The sequence below is a fragment of the Mixophyes fleayi genome, chromosome 6, assembly GCF_038048845.1.
Source record: "Mixophyes fleayi isolate aMixFle1 chromosome 6, aMixFle1.hap1, whole genome shotgun sequence".
In the NCBI taxonomy this organism is placed as follows: Eukaryota; Metazoa; Chordata; class Amphibia; order Anura; family Limnodynastidae; genus Mixophyes; species Mixophyes fleayi.
The window spans coordinates 206,126,836-206,145,269 of record NC_134407.1 but is presented as its reverse complement, the minus strand read 5'-3'; the positions used below and the strand labels follow the sequence as shown (position 1 = coordinate 206,145,269).

Genomic DNA, 18,434 nt, shown 5'->3' with positions numbered 1-18,434 from the left:
TAATTACATTTCTATACAAAACACATCCCAATGCAACACGATAAGTGCATTTCAAATTATACATTGGTGCCTGCACCTCTGATTGATATACATTTCTACAATAAATTATTTCTACATGATCCAGCCACAAATAGGTGATTTATAAGTCGACCCAGTCACACCTCCCCGTCCAATACAACATGGTTTTGCCAAGGTTCAAAGTTACTTATTTTTATTTGCTTCACTTCCCTTAATGAATCAGGCCCATAATGTTTACAATGCAGTTTAATTAATGAAGATATATATATATATATACACACACACACACACATTCTCATTGCAGATTTGTATAGCAGGGAAAGCAGGACATACATAGGGCAGGGACATATAGTGTAGACAATATGAATGCAGGCATAAAAATAAAGGCTATGGAAGAGGGGAGATTGGGACAGTTGTAAGGGTGCATTAGTGAGCGTAGTATTATCTGGGATAAGGTAAGCTCTAAAAAAAAAAGAGATGGGTTTTCACAGAGCTTCTAATCTTAAGGCTTTTAGAAATTCCATTCACTTACATTTCCATTAAAATTTTCATACCACCACTTCTAAATGTCCATTTTGACCACTGCATGTATATAAAGCATTTGTGCATATGTACATGTGATGTCTGGCATGTAATTCTTGCTCTTTATGAATGTGCTCTCTTTACAAGATCTGGAGGAGACTTCTCATCAGGTTTATGGAGCCTTCTCTGAACACTAGCCCAAAGTGGTTCCAGTTATTTAAAGAGTGGAACAGTTGGTATAACTGCCGTCGAACTTCAAAACCAGACGCTCTGGGAATTTTCGTGTGGTAGGCTGTAAAAAAGTCCTGGCTGTGAACCCCAAACAAATTGTCCCCAATGGACAATTCATACTCCGAATGGCCGTAGAAAGATCCTGGGTCAAAGAAAACAGGTCCATGCTCATCCTCCGCGACATTGGCTTCCCACAGATCCCCATGCAGGAGAGACGGAACAATCACAGCGCCTTTAAAGGCATTCTGGACTTTCATCTGAATAAGGTGGAAAAAAAATATAGATTTAGACAAAAACAACACATATTGGTTTATTTGTTATCAATTCTTAATGACCAGTTAACCAAAGACTAGAATCTTTCTAATATGACAGCATGAAGATAATTTTACTGTTCTTTACACTCTGTCTTTCTAGGAAAAAATTAAAAGAAAAATCCTGCAGCAACACTGCCGTGAGCTAACCAAAGAGCTGCTTTTATACTTGTACATAATAATGCAGAATTCTCAAGTTACACACATTTGCAAATGCATGATAAGCCACCCGCCACATCACGGCACTCCTGCTAAAAATGTGGGCCTAACTCTAAACAATGAGAGTCCTTAGATAGTGGGTCATACATTTATGTGTTTTTAAATGCAAGCCATTTGGAGGCTCCTGGGGCACCTCTTGATAAGTTAGCTCTCAATTTAAAAATACATAAATGTATAACCCAGTATATAGGTATAGTAGAAGCGCCGTGAAGTGACAGGTGGCTTATGATGCATTTGCAAATGAAAAGTCAGTAAAGCTTGTTATGTCATTACAGGGAATGCTCGCCTGTGAGTACACCATTATGTAATACAAAAGCAATTATGTTACATATACTATTACCTGGGTCCTGTTGTGTTTAGTGTATTCAATATTGATGTCCATACTTGAATACCTTTAACTTTTCCCCTCCAGGAGACTATGGAGTGGAGGTGAATTGTGGGTGAGGAACGTCTTGAATCACCTCGTGGTTAAATGAAGTAATGGCATTATTCCTTCGCTGTGGGCGCTGAGCCAAAATGACACAATTCTTCGCAGTTCACAACAGCAAGCCCCCCTCCCGTAGGATGCGGGAGAAGGGCCTGCTCCCCTGGGAGTCTGGGAGACCTACCTGGAATTTGGGAGTTCCCTGGACATTCTGGGAGAGTGGGCAAGTATGGTGATATTACTGCCCACTATATTACAATATTACTATATTGCTATTTCATAGATCACTGCTATGGCCTCACCTTGAATACAGTTCTGGAGGCCCTATCTCCAAACAGACATTAATAAAATAGAAAAGAGAAAGACTACTAAATGGTGCATTGCAAAACTAATTTGGGAAGACCTGAAGAGCTGATCATATACATCTTAAAAGAAGGGACAGAGAAAGTATGAGAGAAACATTAAGAAAAACACAACCAGCCCCTGAAAAAAACTAAAACAAAAAAACACCAAATGCACTAAAAAAGGGCTGATTAAATGGACCTATAGGTTCTTTTTAAACATCACGTTGCATAGAACGTTATTTACCCATGATTTCACTATGACTGTCCTCACCAGCTGGTGACTACATTGAGCCAGATTTACATTCAATGTTAGAAGCATAAGGACAATAATACATCAACATAAATCCTTCACATACAAGCTGACCTGCTGGTCCCCATTCTGTCCCCATTCTGTCCTAGACTCTACATTCAGCATTAGGAGACTAGTTCATAACTGCCCCGGATGTCCTATATCTCACCAACTGTCCGTCTTCTGTGCTAAACCCTACCTTGTATGTTATATAGAATCTCACCTGCAGCTCAGACCATAGTCCAAGAAGTATCCGGTCACCATGGTCCCTCTCGATTAAACTGATTTGTGGTTGTAGACGTTGAGATGCAAAAAAAGTCCCCCAATCCTCCTGCCAATCATTCACCTAATAATACATGAGGAAGAAATATAATTGGGAGAGAACCGAGGAGGCAATTATACGCTAATTTAAAACTAAAATCTATCAAAACGCTAAGAGGTCTTGTTTCCATTTTCCAGTGCAGCATCTGGTAAGACAGCCCTAACCTTTAAATATTATGAAAAGGAATTATTATTCATTACTTTGCAAAACGTACAAGAAAAAAATGTACTTTTTCATCAATGACGGGGTGCGACAGGAGGTGAAGTTGGCCCAACAATGCTGGGGGCTGGGCCATGCATAGAGAAGACCGACTGGGTTTTCAGTTCCAGACAGGGCCGGGGTTGATCGGCCCCTCCTTAATGATCCGGCTTGTTCCGCCCCCTCCTGTTCTTCCCCTTCCCCTCTGTTCATCCCCTTCAGTCCCTTCCCAATTCTCACTTTCATTATCCTCCACCCCTGTTCCTTCCCATACCTCCCTTCCCATGTTTTTAATTTTCCCCTATCATGACTATTCCCCCTCCTGCTCCTCTCCTTTCCTCCTGCTCCTCCCCTTCCCTCTCCACCTGCTTCTCCCCTATGCATGGGATATCCGCCTCCCCCCCCCCATCCCGTTGAGACTGGCTGGGGGGCGAAAGGCCTAGAGTGTTTAATTGCTGCTCACCTTTCCAGGAGGTAAATAGTACCTATGTCTTTTCCAGAAAGGACCTCAACATTCCAAGTTCCGACCAAGCAGCAAATAATGTGTATTTATCTAAGCATTTAACTAGAGCAGCAAATGTATTGCACAAGTCCATACAGTGATGAGAGTGAGGAGTAGCTATAAGTATATAGATTACACTAACTATGCATAGATTAAGGGGTTTTATAGTCACTGACCACCATTTTTTTATTGTTCGCTAGAAATTTCAATCAGTATAGAGGTTGAGTAGCCTAAATTGCAACGTTTGGCTCATATTACTCACCAATGAGATAGATTGATGTCATACCTTTTCCAATAAAGAACAATGGTTGTGTCATGTGACATTTTGGGGTCGATTTATCAATTCAAAAAAGAAAAAGTGGAGGTACATTCTAGATAACTGCTAGATTCGCCAAGGGGACACCGTTATTATTGTATATATCTTTGTAAGGGCTGGAACTACCCTTACCGATCCCATTCCCCCTGTGCAGCAATACCCATTACACTCTACATATACCAGGGAGCGCTCACCAACATCCACCTTAACTGCTAGATTCTGATTGGATGCTATGAGCTACACCTCCACTTTTATTTTTTAGAAGGTTTGACAAATCTATCCCTTTGTATCACTTGGTGTAATGTGAGTAACCTGTATGTACAATGATGGCTCTGCTCCATCTGTAGGACATGCTAAAAACATTTAGATTTATTGCTTGCACTGTAAGACCTTGTACCTGTGGGATGTATCCACAACATGTGGTAGTGTGAAACCCAAACATGTCCACTGGGCGAGGATCTGCTGGACACTTCCCTGGAGGAACATAGATTTGGTGAACATCAAGACAATATTATAATATATATATATATTTATATTTATTCTGAAAGTTGGTTAAAATAAATTCTACACACACATATATAAATTCACACACATACAAAAATATAAATAGACACACATACATACATACATACATATATATACACACAAACATACACATACATTCCCAGCCCAGTTTCTCACCAATGGTCCCCAGGTGTTTCTGCATTTTCCTCTTCATTATCCGGTTTTTTAGATGCAAATCTGCCAACTGCTCCCCAAGTTTCCCAGCAAACCTAAAGAAAAAGGTCAGCACTTTACACTACCAATAAATACCCCCAATACAGAAACATTAATTATATTTTATTGCTTTGGCCTCAATTTATCAGTTATTGAAATCCGGAGAGAAAACCCCAGTGTGATGAACGGATCCACAGAACTCCCCCCTTTTTCCACAGAACAAATATTAATGCAGTGATGGCAACTGCCTGCCCTGGGGTGTGGAGATAACATACATTACTAATAATAAATGTACAGCTTTGTAATAATAAAGTAAAATAACAGCAAAAATATATTTATATATATATATATATATATATATATATAACAAATGCTAAAGCTAATTACCTCTGCTTATATCAGTATGGTACATAATACAGACAGGTCTTTACCGAGCATGTCATTAGAGTTTATGAAAAGGTTGAATCTAATGAATCGCTGTTTTTTTTCATTCATTACTAACTACAAAAAAAACCTTTTAGATGTTTTATTTCCAAAGCAATCAACAGTATGGTAAAGCTTTTCATTTTATTATTTTGTTAATCCGTAACAATTAAATGCAAATTAATGTTGTTTTTTTTTAGTAAATCCTTTTCTAACTACACATTGTTTCAAATTCAAAGAAAGATTGAATTTTATTAAAGTATAATTTTAGAGCATCACAACACCCAAAACTAAAAGCTTAATTTCAAGTATTTGTTTTAAATACTTGATTTCAAGTATTTAAAACAAAATATAAGGTATTTGCCAGATTTTTTAGGCTATGACTATGGCTGTCCCAAACCACAGTCCTCTCCATGCTTACCACCACAGTCTGAACGGTAGACAATGCCCCTCTCCCATAATATAAAGTTCCCATTTACACCCATGGGTGTGGTCACATATATTGCAGTGTGCCAGGAACTGTACAGGGGTCCGGTAGATGGTCTTGAGGGGTATGGCCAAAACTGCCACCCCCTTCTCTAAAGGTATGAACTTCCCCTATCCTAGAGTAGCAGTATTAAGTCCGTCATGCAACAAGTTATCACAATCTTATATATTATATTGCTTGATATGTAAATCACTGCAGATAGACAGTTAAGCACCAAAGTTATTATTTCACTGCATTAACCAATGCTTACTTGCTTATGTGTCTCATCTCAATATGCTTCATAATTAGGAGAGCTCCCCCTGCTGGCAGATCACTAACCATGATGGGTTCAGGCACACGCACAGTACAGGTTTTCCGGATGGCCTCTAAACTTGCCACTTCTCCGTTAAACATGATTTTGGCCTGCAACGGTGAAAAACAGAAACATTTATAAAAATGTTGGGAACTGAAGATATTTGAGATATAACTGTGATGGTAAAAAGACATTTCTTTCACACCAGATGTCCTTTTAATTTTACAATGGCCGCTAGCCGAGGATAACATATGTACACCTGTTAGTGAATTACCTCAGTCAAGCAGCAGGAGACTAAGGATCTTGAGAGATGTAGTCCTGCTACAACATTGGAAACCATTACCATGCTTGCGAGCAATTGGATAACATCTCCAGGGATAATTTGAGCAGCTTAATGTCTAAGAGTGAATTTACGATGAATAAGATCTCTGCATCAAGATGTCACACCCACTGGAAGTGATTAGAACACAACTCACATTTAAGATAATTTTATTTCAATATGTATTAACTTATGCAACACACAGGGTAACAAGAGATACCTAAAATTGGACTCATGTGACAACCGGCGCAGATCCGTTCATGGTAGGCGAGGAACCTTGATTGATCAACGTGGGGACTTGCAAAAAGAGGGCAGGAAGAGTGTATACCATCTTTTTTTTTATAGAATAAGTTTTTATTGAGGTTTTTAGCAACAAAACACAGGTATACACATATGTATTTTCAACAGCATTCGTTTTGGATGGCGAGTGGTAGAGAAATTATAACATCATAAGAACATAACACTAAGCAAAAGAAGACTCGATGTGTCAAAAAGTGTAAACATTCCCATCTACGAAAGGTGGGTATAGCTGACCTGACATATAAACCACAAAGACAGACAGGGGGGGGGGGTAAAACAAAGAAACATGAGGGAAGAAATAGGGGGAGGCATGATGTAAATCATCTTAATACAAGGTCTACAGCATATACAAAGGAGATATAGAACATAGCCTAATCCAACCATCATAGGCGGCTGGATCACCTCTGTAACCTAAAGATACATGTTTCAGCCCGATGGACCCAAGGCCGCAAACTCTGGCGAATCTATAAATTTTAACCAAGGTCCCCATATAGTGTAATATGTTACAAAAGAGTCCTTATCTGATAGATACAATTCGTCCATTGACCTGTAATATTCTAATCTCCTAATCCAGTCTCGAATATTAGGTGGCGTGGTTGTTTTCCATCTCACAGGTATGACTGCCTTGGCGGCTGATATCACAAATTTTAATAGAGATTTTTTAAAGCAGGAAATAGGCATATCTACTTTATTGAGGAGCCAATACACCGGGGTATCGGGAATAGCCTGGCCAAGCATCTTCCGTGTGATGTCTATGACCTGCGACCAAAAGGGTTGTATTTTGGGGCAGTCCCACCAGATATGTAGTAAGGATCCCAGTCCTAAACCACATCTCCAGCAGGCACTAGACAGTCCGTGGAACATTTTTGCAAGATGTTCCGGGCATCTGTACCACCTGGTAAGAACCTTAAAGTGGGTCTCTAATATTGAGACGTTAGGTGAGCAGGCATGTATTGCCTGGAAAATTTTTGACCAATCAGTCTCTCGTAGTTCTATTCCTAGATCCCTTTCCCATTTCGAGAGGAATTTCAGGGGCGATCTAAAGCGAAACTCGATTAAGAGTTTGTAGATAGTCGATAAGGAGTGTGGGGTGTGGTGAGGTTTGCTACAAAGGGATTCAAAGACTGTCAAATTCCTATTAATATCATGTTTTGAGAGACTAAAGGAGATAAAATGTTTAATCTGGAGATATCGCCAGATCTCTATATTCGGTAGTTTCCACTTAGTTTGAATCTCTACAAATGAGAGGACCCCAGTAGCTCCCACCAACTGGCCGACACGATGGATTCCTGCTCGCAACCACAGGTTAAACGCTAATGGGGTAGTTCCAGGGGGGAACTTGGGGTTGTTGAACAATGGCGTTAGTGGGGATATTAAAGATGATATGTGAGTAAGAGTTCTTAACTTAGACCATTTAATAAGAGTGGGCCCTAGGGTAGGGTGCGAAATTCTGGGTAATTTGGTTAACCAAATTACCGTAGTACTAGAGGAGTCGAGGTATGATGATTCGATCGCTACCCATTGTTTCCTTCCCTCTTGAACTGACATCTCCATTATTCTGGTTAAGATTGCAGCATCATAGTATGATGGTATGTGGGGAAGCTGGAGACCCCCCAAGTGTCTTCGTCTAAATAGAGTTTCATGCTTGAATCTTGGGCGCCTCCCGCTCCACACAAAGTCCCGCACCAAACGTTGGATGCCCTGAAACCAGGAGTCGGGGATTAAAATAGGTAATGTCTGTATGAGGTAGAGAAGTCGGGGTAGGACATTCATTTTTATAATGTTAACCCTACCTATCCATGTGAAATTTTTGCTCTGCCACTCTCTCAAATCAGCCCGGAGATTCCCAAGAAGTGGTTTAAAGTTGAGGTCATATAGGCGCGAGAGGTCATTAGAAAGTACCACTCCTAAATATTTCAATTGGGTGGGATGCCAAATAAAAGGGAAGGCACTTTTTAAACCCTCCACCACGGGGGCCGGGGTATTAATGTTCAGAGCTACTGACTTGCCATAATTAATTTTGAAGTTAGATAGTAAACCAAACCTTCGGAATTCTTTAACCAAGTTGGGTAGGGAAACAACCGGGTTGGTAATAACGGCCAAGAGGTCATCCGCGAATAAAGCGAGTTTATGTTCTCTCCCGCCCACCTGGACACCCGATATATTCGGATTGGCCCTGATTGCCCTTGCCAACGCCTCCATACACAGCACGAATATGAGCGGAGACAGCGGACACCCCTGCCTAGTGCCATTATTGATCATCACCGGTTCCGACAGATCGCCATTAATTTTAATTCTAGCCCTGGGTTGCCGATAAAGTGCTAAGATTCTATGAAGTCCCAATGGGCCTAATCCAAGATGCTCCAAGAGCCCTTTCATGAACGGCCAGCTCACACGGTCAAAGGCCTTTTCTGCATCTGTAGACAAGAGCATTGAAGCCGTTGTTGAACATGAGGCAGAATATATCAAATCTATTACCTTGGTGGTGTTGTCCCGTGCCTCGCGATCCGGAACAAAGCCCACCTGATCTGTGTGAATCAGATCTGGAAGTAGGTATTTTAATCTATTTGCGATAAGTTTTGCATAGAGTTTAACATCTACGTTCAGCAAGGAAATAGGCCTATAGCTTGCACATTGAGAGGGGTCCTTTCCTTCTTTGGGGATCACCGTTATATGGGCTTCCAAACTCTGTGGGGAGAACGCGGAATCGTTGGAGATCGTATTAAAGGCCGGCACCATCAGGGGTATCAACCTATCTTTAAAGATCTTGTAGTATGCAATGGAAAAGCCATCAGGGCCCGGACTTTTACCCGAAGGTGTTGATTTAATCGCCTCCCTCAACTCCCCTTCAGTGAAAGGTTGTTCCAGTTTGTCTCTATCTGATTTTGAGAGAGTGGGAAAACTGATCTCCTTTAAATATGCCTCAATCTGAGCTGATCGTGTGGCATCTATAGTATCAGATTCTTGAGTTTCGAGATTATATAGTTTGGTGTAGTATGTGTGGAATGCCCCAGCTATGTCAGTAGTTAATTTACACTCCCGGTCGTTGTTATCCTTAATCATGGCAATGTAGGCCTTAGCTCGCTGTTTACGCAGAGCCCTAGCTAACATTGTTCCTGGTCTGTTTCCCCAGCGAAAGAAACGATGGCGACACCTCTGGAAATCAAGTTTTACTTTATCATAAAGTAATTTGTTAAGTGCCGCCCTCGTCTCCTTGAGCTTGTTCAACAGATCCCTAGACATATTGGATTTATGTGTCGTCTCTAGGTCCCTAATCTGCTGAAGTAGGTGGTCCCGGTACGCGATGTTTTCTTTCTTCATACGAGAGCCTAGTTCAATAAGTTTCCCTCTGATAACACATTTATGTGCTTCCCAGATAGTGATACTCGAGACGTCTGGAGTAACATTGTTAGAGATATAATCATCTAATGCAGCAGTCAGTTGGTCCCTACAATATGTATTTTGGAGGAGGAGCTCGTTTAGGCGCCACGTGCATTTTTTTGTCTTTAAATTAAAAAGGTGAAAGGTCAATGAAATAGGGGCGTGATCTGACCAAGTTATTTGACCAATATATGTTGTTAGGAGGTTAGGGAGGAACCGTTGTGGAAGGAGCAGATAGTCAATTCGTGAGTATACCTCATGGGGGTGGGAGAAAAAGGAATAGTCCCTCTCCCCTGGGTGTTGCAAGCGCCATGTGTCGACCAGTTGGTGTTCATGGAGTGTACGTCTAACCTTACAATGTTGCGATCTGCGCACCCCCGTCCGACCATTGGAGGTGTCAATTTCTGGTTGAAGAGTCCAATTGAAATCGCCTCCCACAAGCAGAATTCCCTCCGCATACTCTGCGACCTTATCTAATACCTGTGAAATAAACAGTGGTTGACCCTGGTTAGGCAGATATAAGTTCACAAAAGTATATGTAACATCAAATAATCGACATTTTATTAGAAGTGCTCTTCCTTCCACTAGACAAATTTTCTGAAAATCTGAGAAGGGTAATCTCTTAGAGAACAGGGTAGCCACTCCCAGCGTCTTGCCCTCTCTATTGTTACTAAAATATGAGGAAGTGTAGAAGCCATCTGAGAGCCGTGGGGCAGATTCCTGCTTAAAATGGGTTTCTTGAAAAAAGACAACATCTGCTCCCAGATGTCTCATCTCTCTCAATGCCCGTGATCTTTTTTCAGGGAGGTTAAGACCCTTGGCATTAATTGAAACCAATTTAAATTTATCTGTCATGGTGGATCTGAGTATCTCAGAACCGCGCTTCTGTCAATCTCATAACTGAGCAGTTGGATTGGCGTTTGCAAGCAATAAATGACCTTGAAACTTGCAAGTAAGTAAAGTGTTATATAAATTGAAATTAGCAAAAAGGGGGAGGTAGGAAAGCTACATGAGGGGGAACACAACACTGACAGACACCAACGAACAAACATAAAAAAACACAACAGATAGTATACCATCAAACCGCTCCAGGGAGACGGGTGTGGAGGAGCCGCAGCCATCTCTCGGGTTTCTTCCAGCGGTGGGGGGTAAAGGGGGGGTTAACGACAGTGACTAACAGAGTCATCTTATCAATATATCAGATAATTGTAATGGCCTAAACAGCAAGACCAGTAGAAGTGGTAATGACAATAACAATCACAACTTAGCAGGTCTCACAGTTAGTGGAAAAGCCTCCAGCAGGTGCAGACCAGAGAGATCTGGGTCAACAGCAGGGACATTGAACTATCATATCAGCTTAATGTGGTGTCACTTTAGGATTTATATATTCTGATATTAAAGGACTTGAGTGACTACCTAAAAAGAAAAAGAAAAAAAAAAAAGGGAAAGAACAGTCAGCATATAAGGTCATTGTTGACCTGAAACTTAGATCAGATATTCAATGTCTCTGGCCTGGCCAGGATAAAGGGATACAGGGACGGGTATAAACTCCTCTGTAGGGAACGCCCAGGTGACATGAGACAGTCCAAAGGTCACCAAGAATTTTCAGTTGCATAGTGTAGACCTTTGTAGGAGGGTCTACAGCGAAAAGTAAGATTTAAGGGTCCAGGGTTTCCGGTGGATCTCGACGTCTCCTTGTTGCATTTCTGGAGCTTCCAACTGTTTGCCAGGTATCGCTGCTAGTTGGATGTAGACGGACGGAATGTTGATGCCAGTCCGGAAGTGCAACCTCTTGTAAGCCCAAGTGTGAGCAGAATGGCTTAATGTCTTGGGGTGTTCTCAAGATCTCCATCTTTCCGTTGTTAGACACTTGCAAGCTAAGGGGAAATCCCCAGCGGTATTTAATGTTCTTAGAACGTAGTGTGTCTGTCAAAGGTCTAAGCATCCGGCGTAATTGCAAGGTTTGCCACGAGAGGTCTTGGAAGATCTGAAGTCTATTGCCATCGTAGTCAATAGTATCCAGTTTCCTAGATTTCTGGAGAATAGCTTCTTTCTGTACATAGTAATGCATGCGGCAGATCACGTCTCTTGGGCGATCAGACGGAGACCCTCGTGGTCTGAGGGCCCTATGAGCTCTGTCAAATTGAATACTGGAGGTAGGGTCTTGTTCTAATATCTCATTAAAGACCTTTGTGAGGAAGGCAATTAGGTCTTGGGTGGGTATGTCCTCAGGGATACCCCGAATTCGAAGGTTGTTTCTACGTCCTCTATTGTCAAGATCGTCAACTCTACTGTTGATCAGTTGTATCTCTTGGGCTTGTTGAGCTACTGTGTCGCTGAGAGTATCATGACGTGTCGCAAATTCCTCTCTGAAATCCTCTAATTTAGACATTCTAGATGACAGTCGAGCCAGATCTGCTTGTAGAGTGGCTACCTCCTTCTTAACTGTCTCCTTAAGTCTGGACTCCAGATGTTCAAAGTCTTTCTTAGAGGGGAGCTCTGCCTTTGTAGGTAAAGATTTTACTAATTGCAAAATCGCCCCGATGTCTTGATTTGTACTCATCGAGCAATCAGAGGAGACTGATTCAGTTGAGTTGGCCATTTCTGCAGCCTTATCTACCTCTGGTGAAGACGGTGAGCTATTATCTTGTTCTGAAGGAGTAGTTGTAGAATGGAGGTATTGCCGTAGATCCTGGCGCCTAGGTGTTTCCGTAGGTTTCCGCTTGGATAGATTCTTCTTATCTTTGCCCATTAGAGGTATATACCGAAGTCTCCCAGTATAGAATATAAGTACAGAGGTTGCATATGGCCTTGCTTTAAAACAATGATCTGCTTTGTCATATGTCGTCTCCCCCCAGTGGATGGACTATTCCATCATCTAACCGATTTTTAGCACAATGTTAAAGTTCTTTGTAGGTAGACAGGGCCCTGTCGGTTGATACATGGTCTATGACCAGGCGTGCTGAGTTAGATAGTAGTTTCAGCCGTAATTTTCAGAGGGACCAGCAGAGGGCAGCAGATCTTAGGTAAGAAGGATGATAGAGTGCTGCTTTTGGTTGTGATTAACCTCTTATCTGCTGGAGCCTTTCTTCCTTATCCCAGGGAGGGTGTCAGGTTTGATGCTGGATCACATATGATATGACAGGTGAGGGCTGTTTTACTGACCTGGAATATATTGTGTCACCAGGGAAGCAGGTGTCAATTGACGTCTTAGTGCCTCAGCTGTTGTCAGTAGCAGGGTCCCTCTGTCCTGAGGAGCCAGTAGTTTGCAGGCCAGTGATCTGGTCTTCTGTCAGGGAGAGCTCAGTTGCTAGGCCATTTATTATTTGGGTGCCTCCAGCGTCCTGGGTCAGAGCGCCAACCGGAAGCTGGCTACCGCGGGCCGGAAGTGAGGGGGAATGAGGTGCCGCTCGGGCAAGGAGCCGCGGCGGCGTCCACAGTGTGCAGCCTCCCGGCAGTGGCTGAGTTGCTGGACCTCTCTGGACTCAGGTAACGTCCAATGATGGGGGAATCAGAGGGAGCCGCCTCTCTGTGGGGTTCCGGTGGACTGACCTTAGGATTGGTGGTCAGTGTAGGCCGCTCTCGCTTGCAGCCAATTTGGGCGGTCTGTCTAGTGCCCAGAGAGAACTTGATGTTCCCCTCATATGCCCGGGGTATTCAGCCCAGTATATCTGGTGACTTTGTCGAGCTTGTCGGGTTTGTAAAGGTATTTTCGGGGAAAAAAGGGAGTGGTATTGCCGGAGCTCCACTAAATGTGCTCTACTCACTATGGCGTCCAAGCCACGCCCGTATACCATCTTTTTAACTGCCTATCCGTGACAATCACAAAAACATTGTTAGGTTCTGACTTGGGATATTTTTCATTTGTAATATAGGAGCCAATCACAATGCAACAGTCACCATTGTACAACCACTAAAAGCACAATATTATGGTTTCTCATTTTTAGCCTGTAAGTGTGGTTAACTAGCAATGTAAATAGCAGGGCCAAGTATACACAATCTATATAAATGGTTACAGCATAATGTAATGGTGAATATTCACTCCATTGTGTTTTAACCATAACACGTGTCTGACTAGATTTTAACAGAGGACAGGTGACTACCCCGAGCTAGATCTCCTGTTGTTTAGGTAAACAATAGTCTGGTCTACCTGATAATATAATTATTGATGTATTGTTTCTGCAGACCTAGAATACACATAGACTTACTCTGTTGACATAAGTAAACAATAGGAAGCCCTCAGACTAACAGGAATACATCACCTACAGTGTAATAGATAATATGACATAATCTCATATATTACCAATCATAAACTTAATATTCAAGCATAGTATGGGGGTGAGCACAGCCATGCTATGGGAATGAAAACACACATACTGAATACACAGTCATAATGTGTGCTAGGGCAGATCCTCTAGGGGGACATGGGGATAAAAAGTACATACTCAACGGTAACGTGACACTCATTTTTAGTCTGCCCATTTTTAACCTATAGTAACCTTCAATCCTATTTAATCTTTATTTCTTTTTAAAGCTATCCTTATGGGATGGGGAGGAGCAGGAGAGGAAGAGAGAGGCGGACCCATCAGGGAGGAGGAGCGGATCAGGCCCCTGCCGTGATTGGCTAGATGTGCACCCTGTCTGCTAGCCTATGTATCCTGCCCTAGGCTAACAAACAGAGAGCTGAGCCCCGCTTTCGACAGCTGTATATTTAATATGGTGTCTGGTCACTGGGCAAAGGTCAGCCACCGATAAGAACATCTTCATAAGAAAAGGACCACAGGCTAGGGCCCAGACAGACTATTGGTGGATCAATAAGCCAAGGGGCTGGAACGGGGACCTCTTGACTCAGGACTCCATGTGTACTCAGGGCCAGATTAACCCAAGGTCTAACTGGGCTACAGCCCAGGGCCTCGGGCATCCAGGGGGCCCTTGAAAGTGCTCAGCAGCATTATTGGTCGGTCGGGGGCGGCCCCGGGCCGATCAATGCTGCTGAGCACTTTCACTGCGGTCATTCCCCGGCGCGTTGTAGTCTCCTTACTGAGGAGATCTCGTGAGTCTCACTCTCACGAGATCTCCTCAGTAAGGAGTGTACAGCGCACCGGGGAAGGACTGCAATGCCAGAAGAAGGAGGTAAGTGCCTTGGGGGCTGGGGGCAGCTCGGCTCACAGGGGAGGGGCCTCACCGTGGGGGCGGCACGGATCACGGGGGGGGCCTCTCCGGGGGGAAGGGCCTCACGGGGGAATGGAGACCCCCTTAGCCCAGGGGCCTCCATTCCCTTAATCTGGCCATGTGTGTACCCTGCTCCTCTGGTTGATACACCACTGATTGTAGTAGGTTTGGTTGAAATTATTGGAATAAGTTTTATACCGATGGCCAAATAATTGGTCCTTAAAAAAGCCTCTTTTTCACCCAAACGATTGTCTTTGGGCATTTTTTTCACCCAAAAAATGCCCCCAAAAATATTAAAATAAATGTCACAGCAAACATGGTTGAACTAATTTTAACCGCTTTGTGACTGCCCCATGGCCATTAGTGCCTCCTATTTTCAGTGCAGATTAAGTTGTTATTAAACCACCAATAGAATTATTTTAAATTCACAACTTAAGACATATTTTTAGAACAAAAATTCCCCAATAACATGAATAATACAAGTTCTTTCTTTCCCCAAACCACTCCTCGGCACACTAAAACCATGTTAGTCATTGTACCTGAAACTCATAAAAGATGTATGTTACACAGAATGGCAAAGCATGCTGGGGCTTGTAGTTTCACAACACCCGGAGAGCCACCAGTTGGCCAGGCCTGGTCAAGAGCTATACTGTAGATTGTCATTCAAAAGTAGACACCGAAACCTATATTGTGGATAATTCTATTTACAGACTTAAAAAAAATAATTATTGATCATGTTTAATATTGTTTCAGCATAGCTTGCCAGATATTGGCTGGCTATCTGTTGGCAAAGCATGCTGGGACTTGTAGTTGCAGAACACCTGGAGAGCCAGAGGTTTTCCAGACCTGATCTATACACTCAACTAGCTGAAAACATTTTGGGATAAATATTTGATGTTATGCTATTTACGAACAAAGTAACTTGTGGAAGATTCACAGAAAAAGGACATTTTTTTCCTTATATTTCGCCATATAATGCCATTAAAATAAACATATTTATTCTACTATGTTACCAAAGGGAAGCTTTATCGGTCATGATAAAAAAAAATTGTAGACCATGAAAAAACAAAAAAACTTCCTTGTGAAATGGACACTTCACTAAAATGTAACAATTGTCTGTTCATAAAAAGGTTTATATAATCAATATACACAATATAAATCAAACTTTTTTACTTATTAGCTAGGGATCTAACAAATAAAGATAATTTATAAATGTGCAAAAGCTGTTACCAAGGCTGACAACCCCTCTCTCTAACACCCATTCCCATTACTCACACCAAAGAGAAAGAGAATGAGAAAAAAAGGACATTTGGGGGTATATTTTATTAAACTGCGGGTTTGAAAAAGTGGAGAAGTTGCCTACGGCAACCAATCAGATTCTAGCTGTTATTTTGTAGAATGCAGTGAATAAATGACAGCTAGAATCTGATTGGTTGCTATAGGCAACATCTCCACTTTTTCAAACCCGCAGTTTAGTAAATCTAGCCCTTGGTTGGAAAAGCTGGGTAGACAATTGCTGACTCAAATGCTGTATTATTCAGCGGATGGATAAATCGATTTGCCGATTTACAAATATCACTATAGAATTCTAGATCCCATTGTGATTCTATAGAAGCTCTAGAGTCCCCAAATTGCTATCAAACCAAAATTTTGAAAATCTGATGAACTCAATAATAATAGCAGTCTGACCTGTGACCCGTGGTTGACCTTCACAAACACACGTCCATGATCCGTGTCGAAATTCTGGGCTTGGCTGATACATCCTCCCTGAACGTGCCCAATCGGACTAAGGACTGAGGTTCCGAGGACATTTTTCAGCTGATTCTGCACTTCTTGGAACCCCGCGGGATCTGCGTGAAGCATAAACATTCCCGGAGATCTCAGCGAGTCAAACTGGCAGCCTGTAAGAGATACCGCCGATTCGTTTCTTACACCCATAATAATTTATAGACCAGCAGTCAACATTTTTCAAATTCGTGGGATTAGCTATGAAATCTAAACCTCAGACAAGGAAACAGACAAGTATATTTATAACTATAACCACACAAATATATAATGTTAGTAAACAATGACTTACAGTACATGCTTTAAATTAACCTAAATGATTTATAAGACATGCCAACATAAATATATATAGATGCAATGTTTACCATACTGATGTAAGTTAAGATACTGACATTGCTGTTGTTTGTTCAATGTGTCTTTCCGAATGTTCTCTCCCCCTTTCTCCTCTTACCCCCACCCCCCCATTCCCAAACCTCAGCCAACATTACGAAAAATATTGTTCTACCTAAAATAATTCAATTTGAGCAGGCTGACAATGATTGGTCACTTTAATACTCCTCTGGAGCCAGCCTTAGACATTTTAGGGTGTTCCCATGTGCCACAATATAAAGTTATTTTTTATCCTACATTATGGGCCTTATTCATAAAGGAGAGGAAAGGAAAAAAATGAGTAACTTTGCACCTTGGCAAAACCATGTTGGCTTGGAGGGATAGGCAAATTTAAAATGTGGGGACAGATTTATCTTTGGGGTAGGGCATGTTCTGGATCAACTTTAAGTTTGAGTGTACATATAAAACTATCAAGAAGTTATGTTCAAAATAATAAACTAATTTTCACCCCTTCCATTGTAACATGGTTTTGTTCAGGAGAAGACTTACGCATTTATTTTGCCTTACTTTCATTAATGAATCAGGCCCTATATGTTATCATATCTTCAGAAACAAAGACCATGCAGTATATTTACTAAACTGTGGGTTTGAAAAAGTGGAGATGTTGCCTATAGTAACCAATCAGATTCTAGGGCCTGATTCATTAAGGATCTTAACTTAAGAAACTTCTTATTTACGTCTCCTGGAAAAAACCATGTTACAATGCAAGGGGTGCAAATTAGTATTCTGTTTTGCACATACGTTAAATACTGACTGTCTTTTCATGTAGCACACAAATATCAACTTTAAATTTCAGTGTTCAAATAAGCTATCAAGTATGTGTGCTACATGAAAAAACAGCCAGTATTTAACTTATGTGCAAAACAGAATACTAGTTTGCACCCCTTGCATTGTAACATGGTTTTGTCCAGGAGACTGAAATAAGAAGTTTCTTCAGTTAAGATCCTTAATGTGTCAGGCCCCTAGTTATCATTTATTTAGTACATTCTACAATATGATATATAGAATCTGATTGGTTGCTATAGGCAACATCTCCACTTTTTCAAACCCGCAGCTTGATAAATTTACCCCCTGGTGTGTCCACTTCCACAATATGGACAGCCCAAAAAGGTTTACTAAGAAGGCCGTTTATCAATATTGGCGCATAAAGAAACCACACTTGTTTTGGGGCTCTGGTTGATTGAACTACCTACAAGTTATCCTGCAGAGATAAAGCTTTGGAATCAAGTTAAATGGGATGTTAACTAATATATTTATAATAATTAATGGTTACCAGAGAGGGTTGCTCACTCTCCCCTTTATATTGGTTTTGTGCATTGAGGCTTTAGCAGAATTAAATTTAGATATCAAAGGCATCACAGTAGAAGGTGTTGAATATTGACTTGCGTTATTCGCCAAACATGTCCTGGTTTTCATTATACAGTATTCCTAGGACATAACCAATGCTGAATATACAGTATTAAGTAGACTAC

General features: G+C 41.6%; 1 protein-coding gene across 1 annotated transcript in view; it reads right to left on the bottom strand.

The window, feature by feature from the left end:
* Positions 1-281: 281 nt before the first annotated feature.
* LOC142095253 (ketosamine-3-kinase-like) overlaps positions 282-18,434 on the bottom strand; it is a 28,491-nt gene continuing 10,338 nt past the window's right edge. The window contains exons 2-7 of the mRNA XM_075178175.1: positions 16,477-16,688; positions 5,574-5,725; positions 4,378-4,469; positions 4,094-4,170; positions 2,582-2,704; positions 282-1,028 (exon numbers count right to left, since the gene is read on the bottom strand). Of these exons, the coding sequence (XP_075034276.1) occupies positions 681-1,028; positions 2,582-2,704; positions 4,094-4,170; positions 4,378-4,469; positions 5,574-5,725; positions 16,477-16,656 (972 nt within the window). The 5' untranslated portion in view covers positions 16,657-16,688 and the 3' untranslated portion in view covers positions 282-680. The remainder of the gene's footprint in view (positions 1,029-2,581; positions 2,705-4,093; positions 4,171-4,377; positions 4,470-5,573; positions 5,726-16,476; positions 16,689-18,434) is intronic.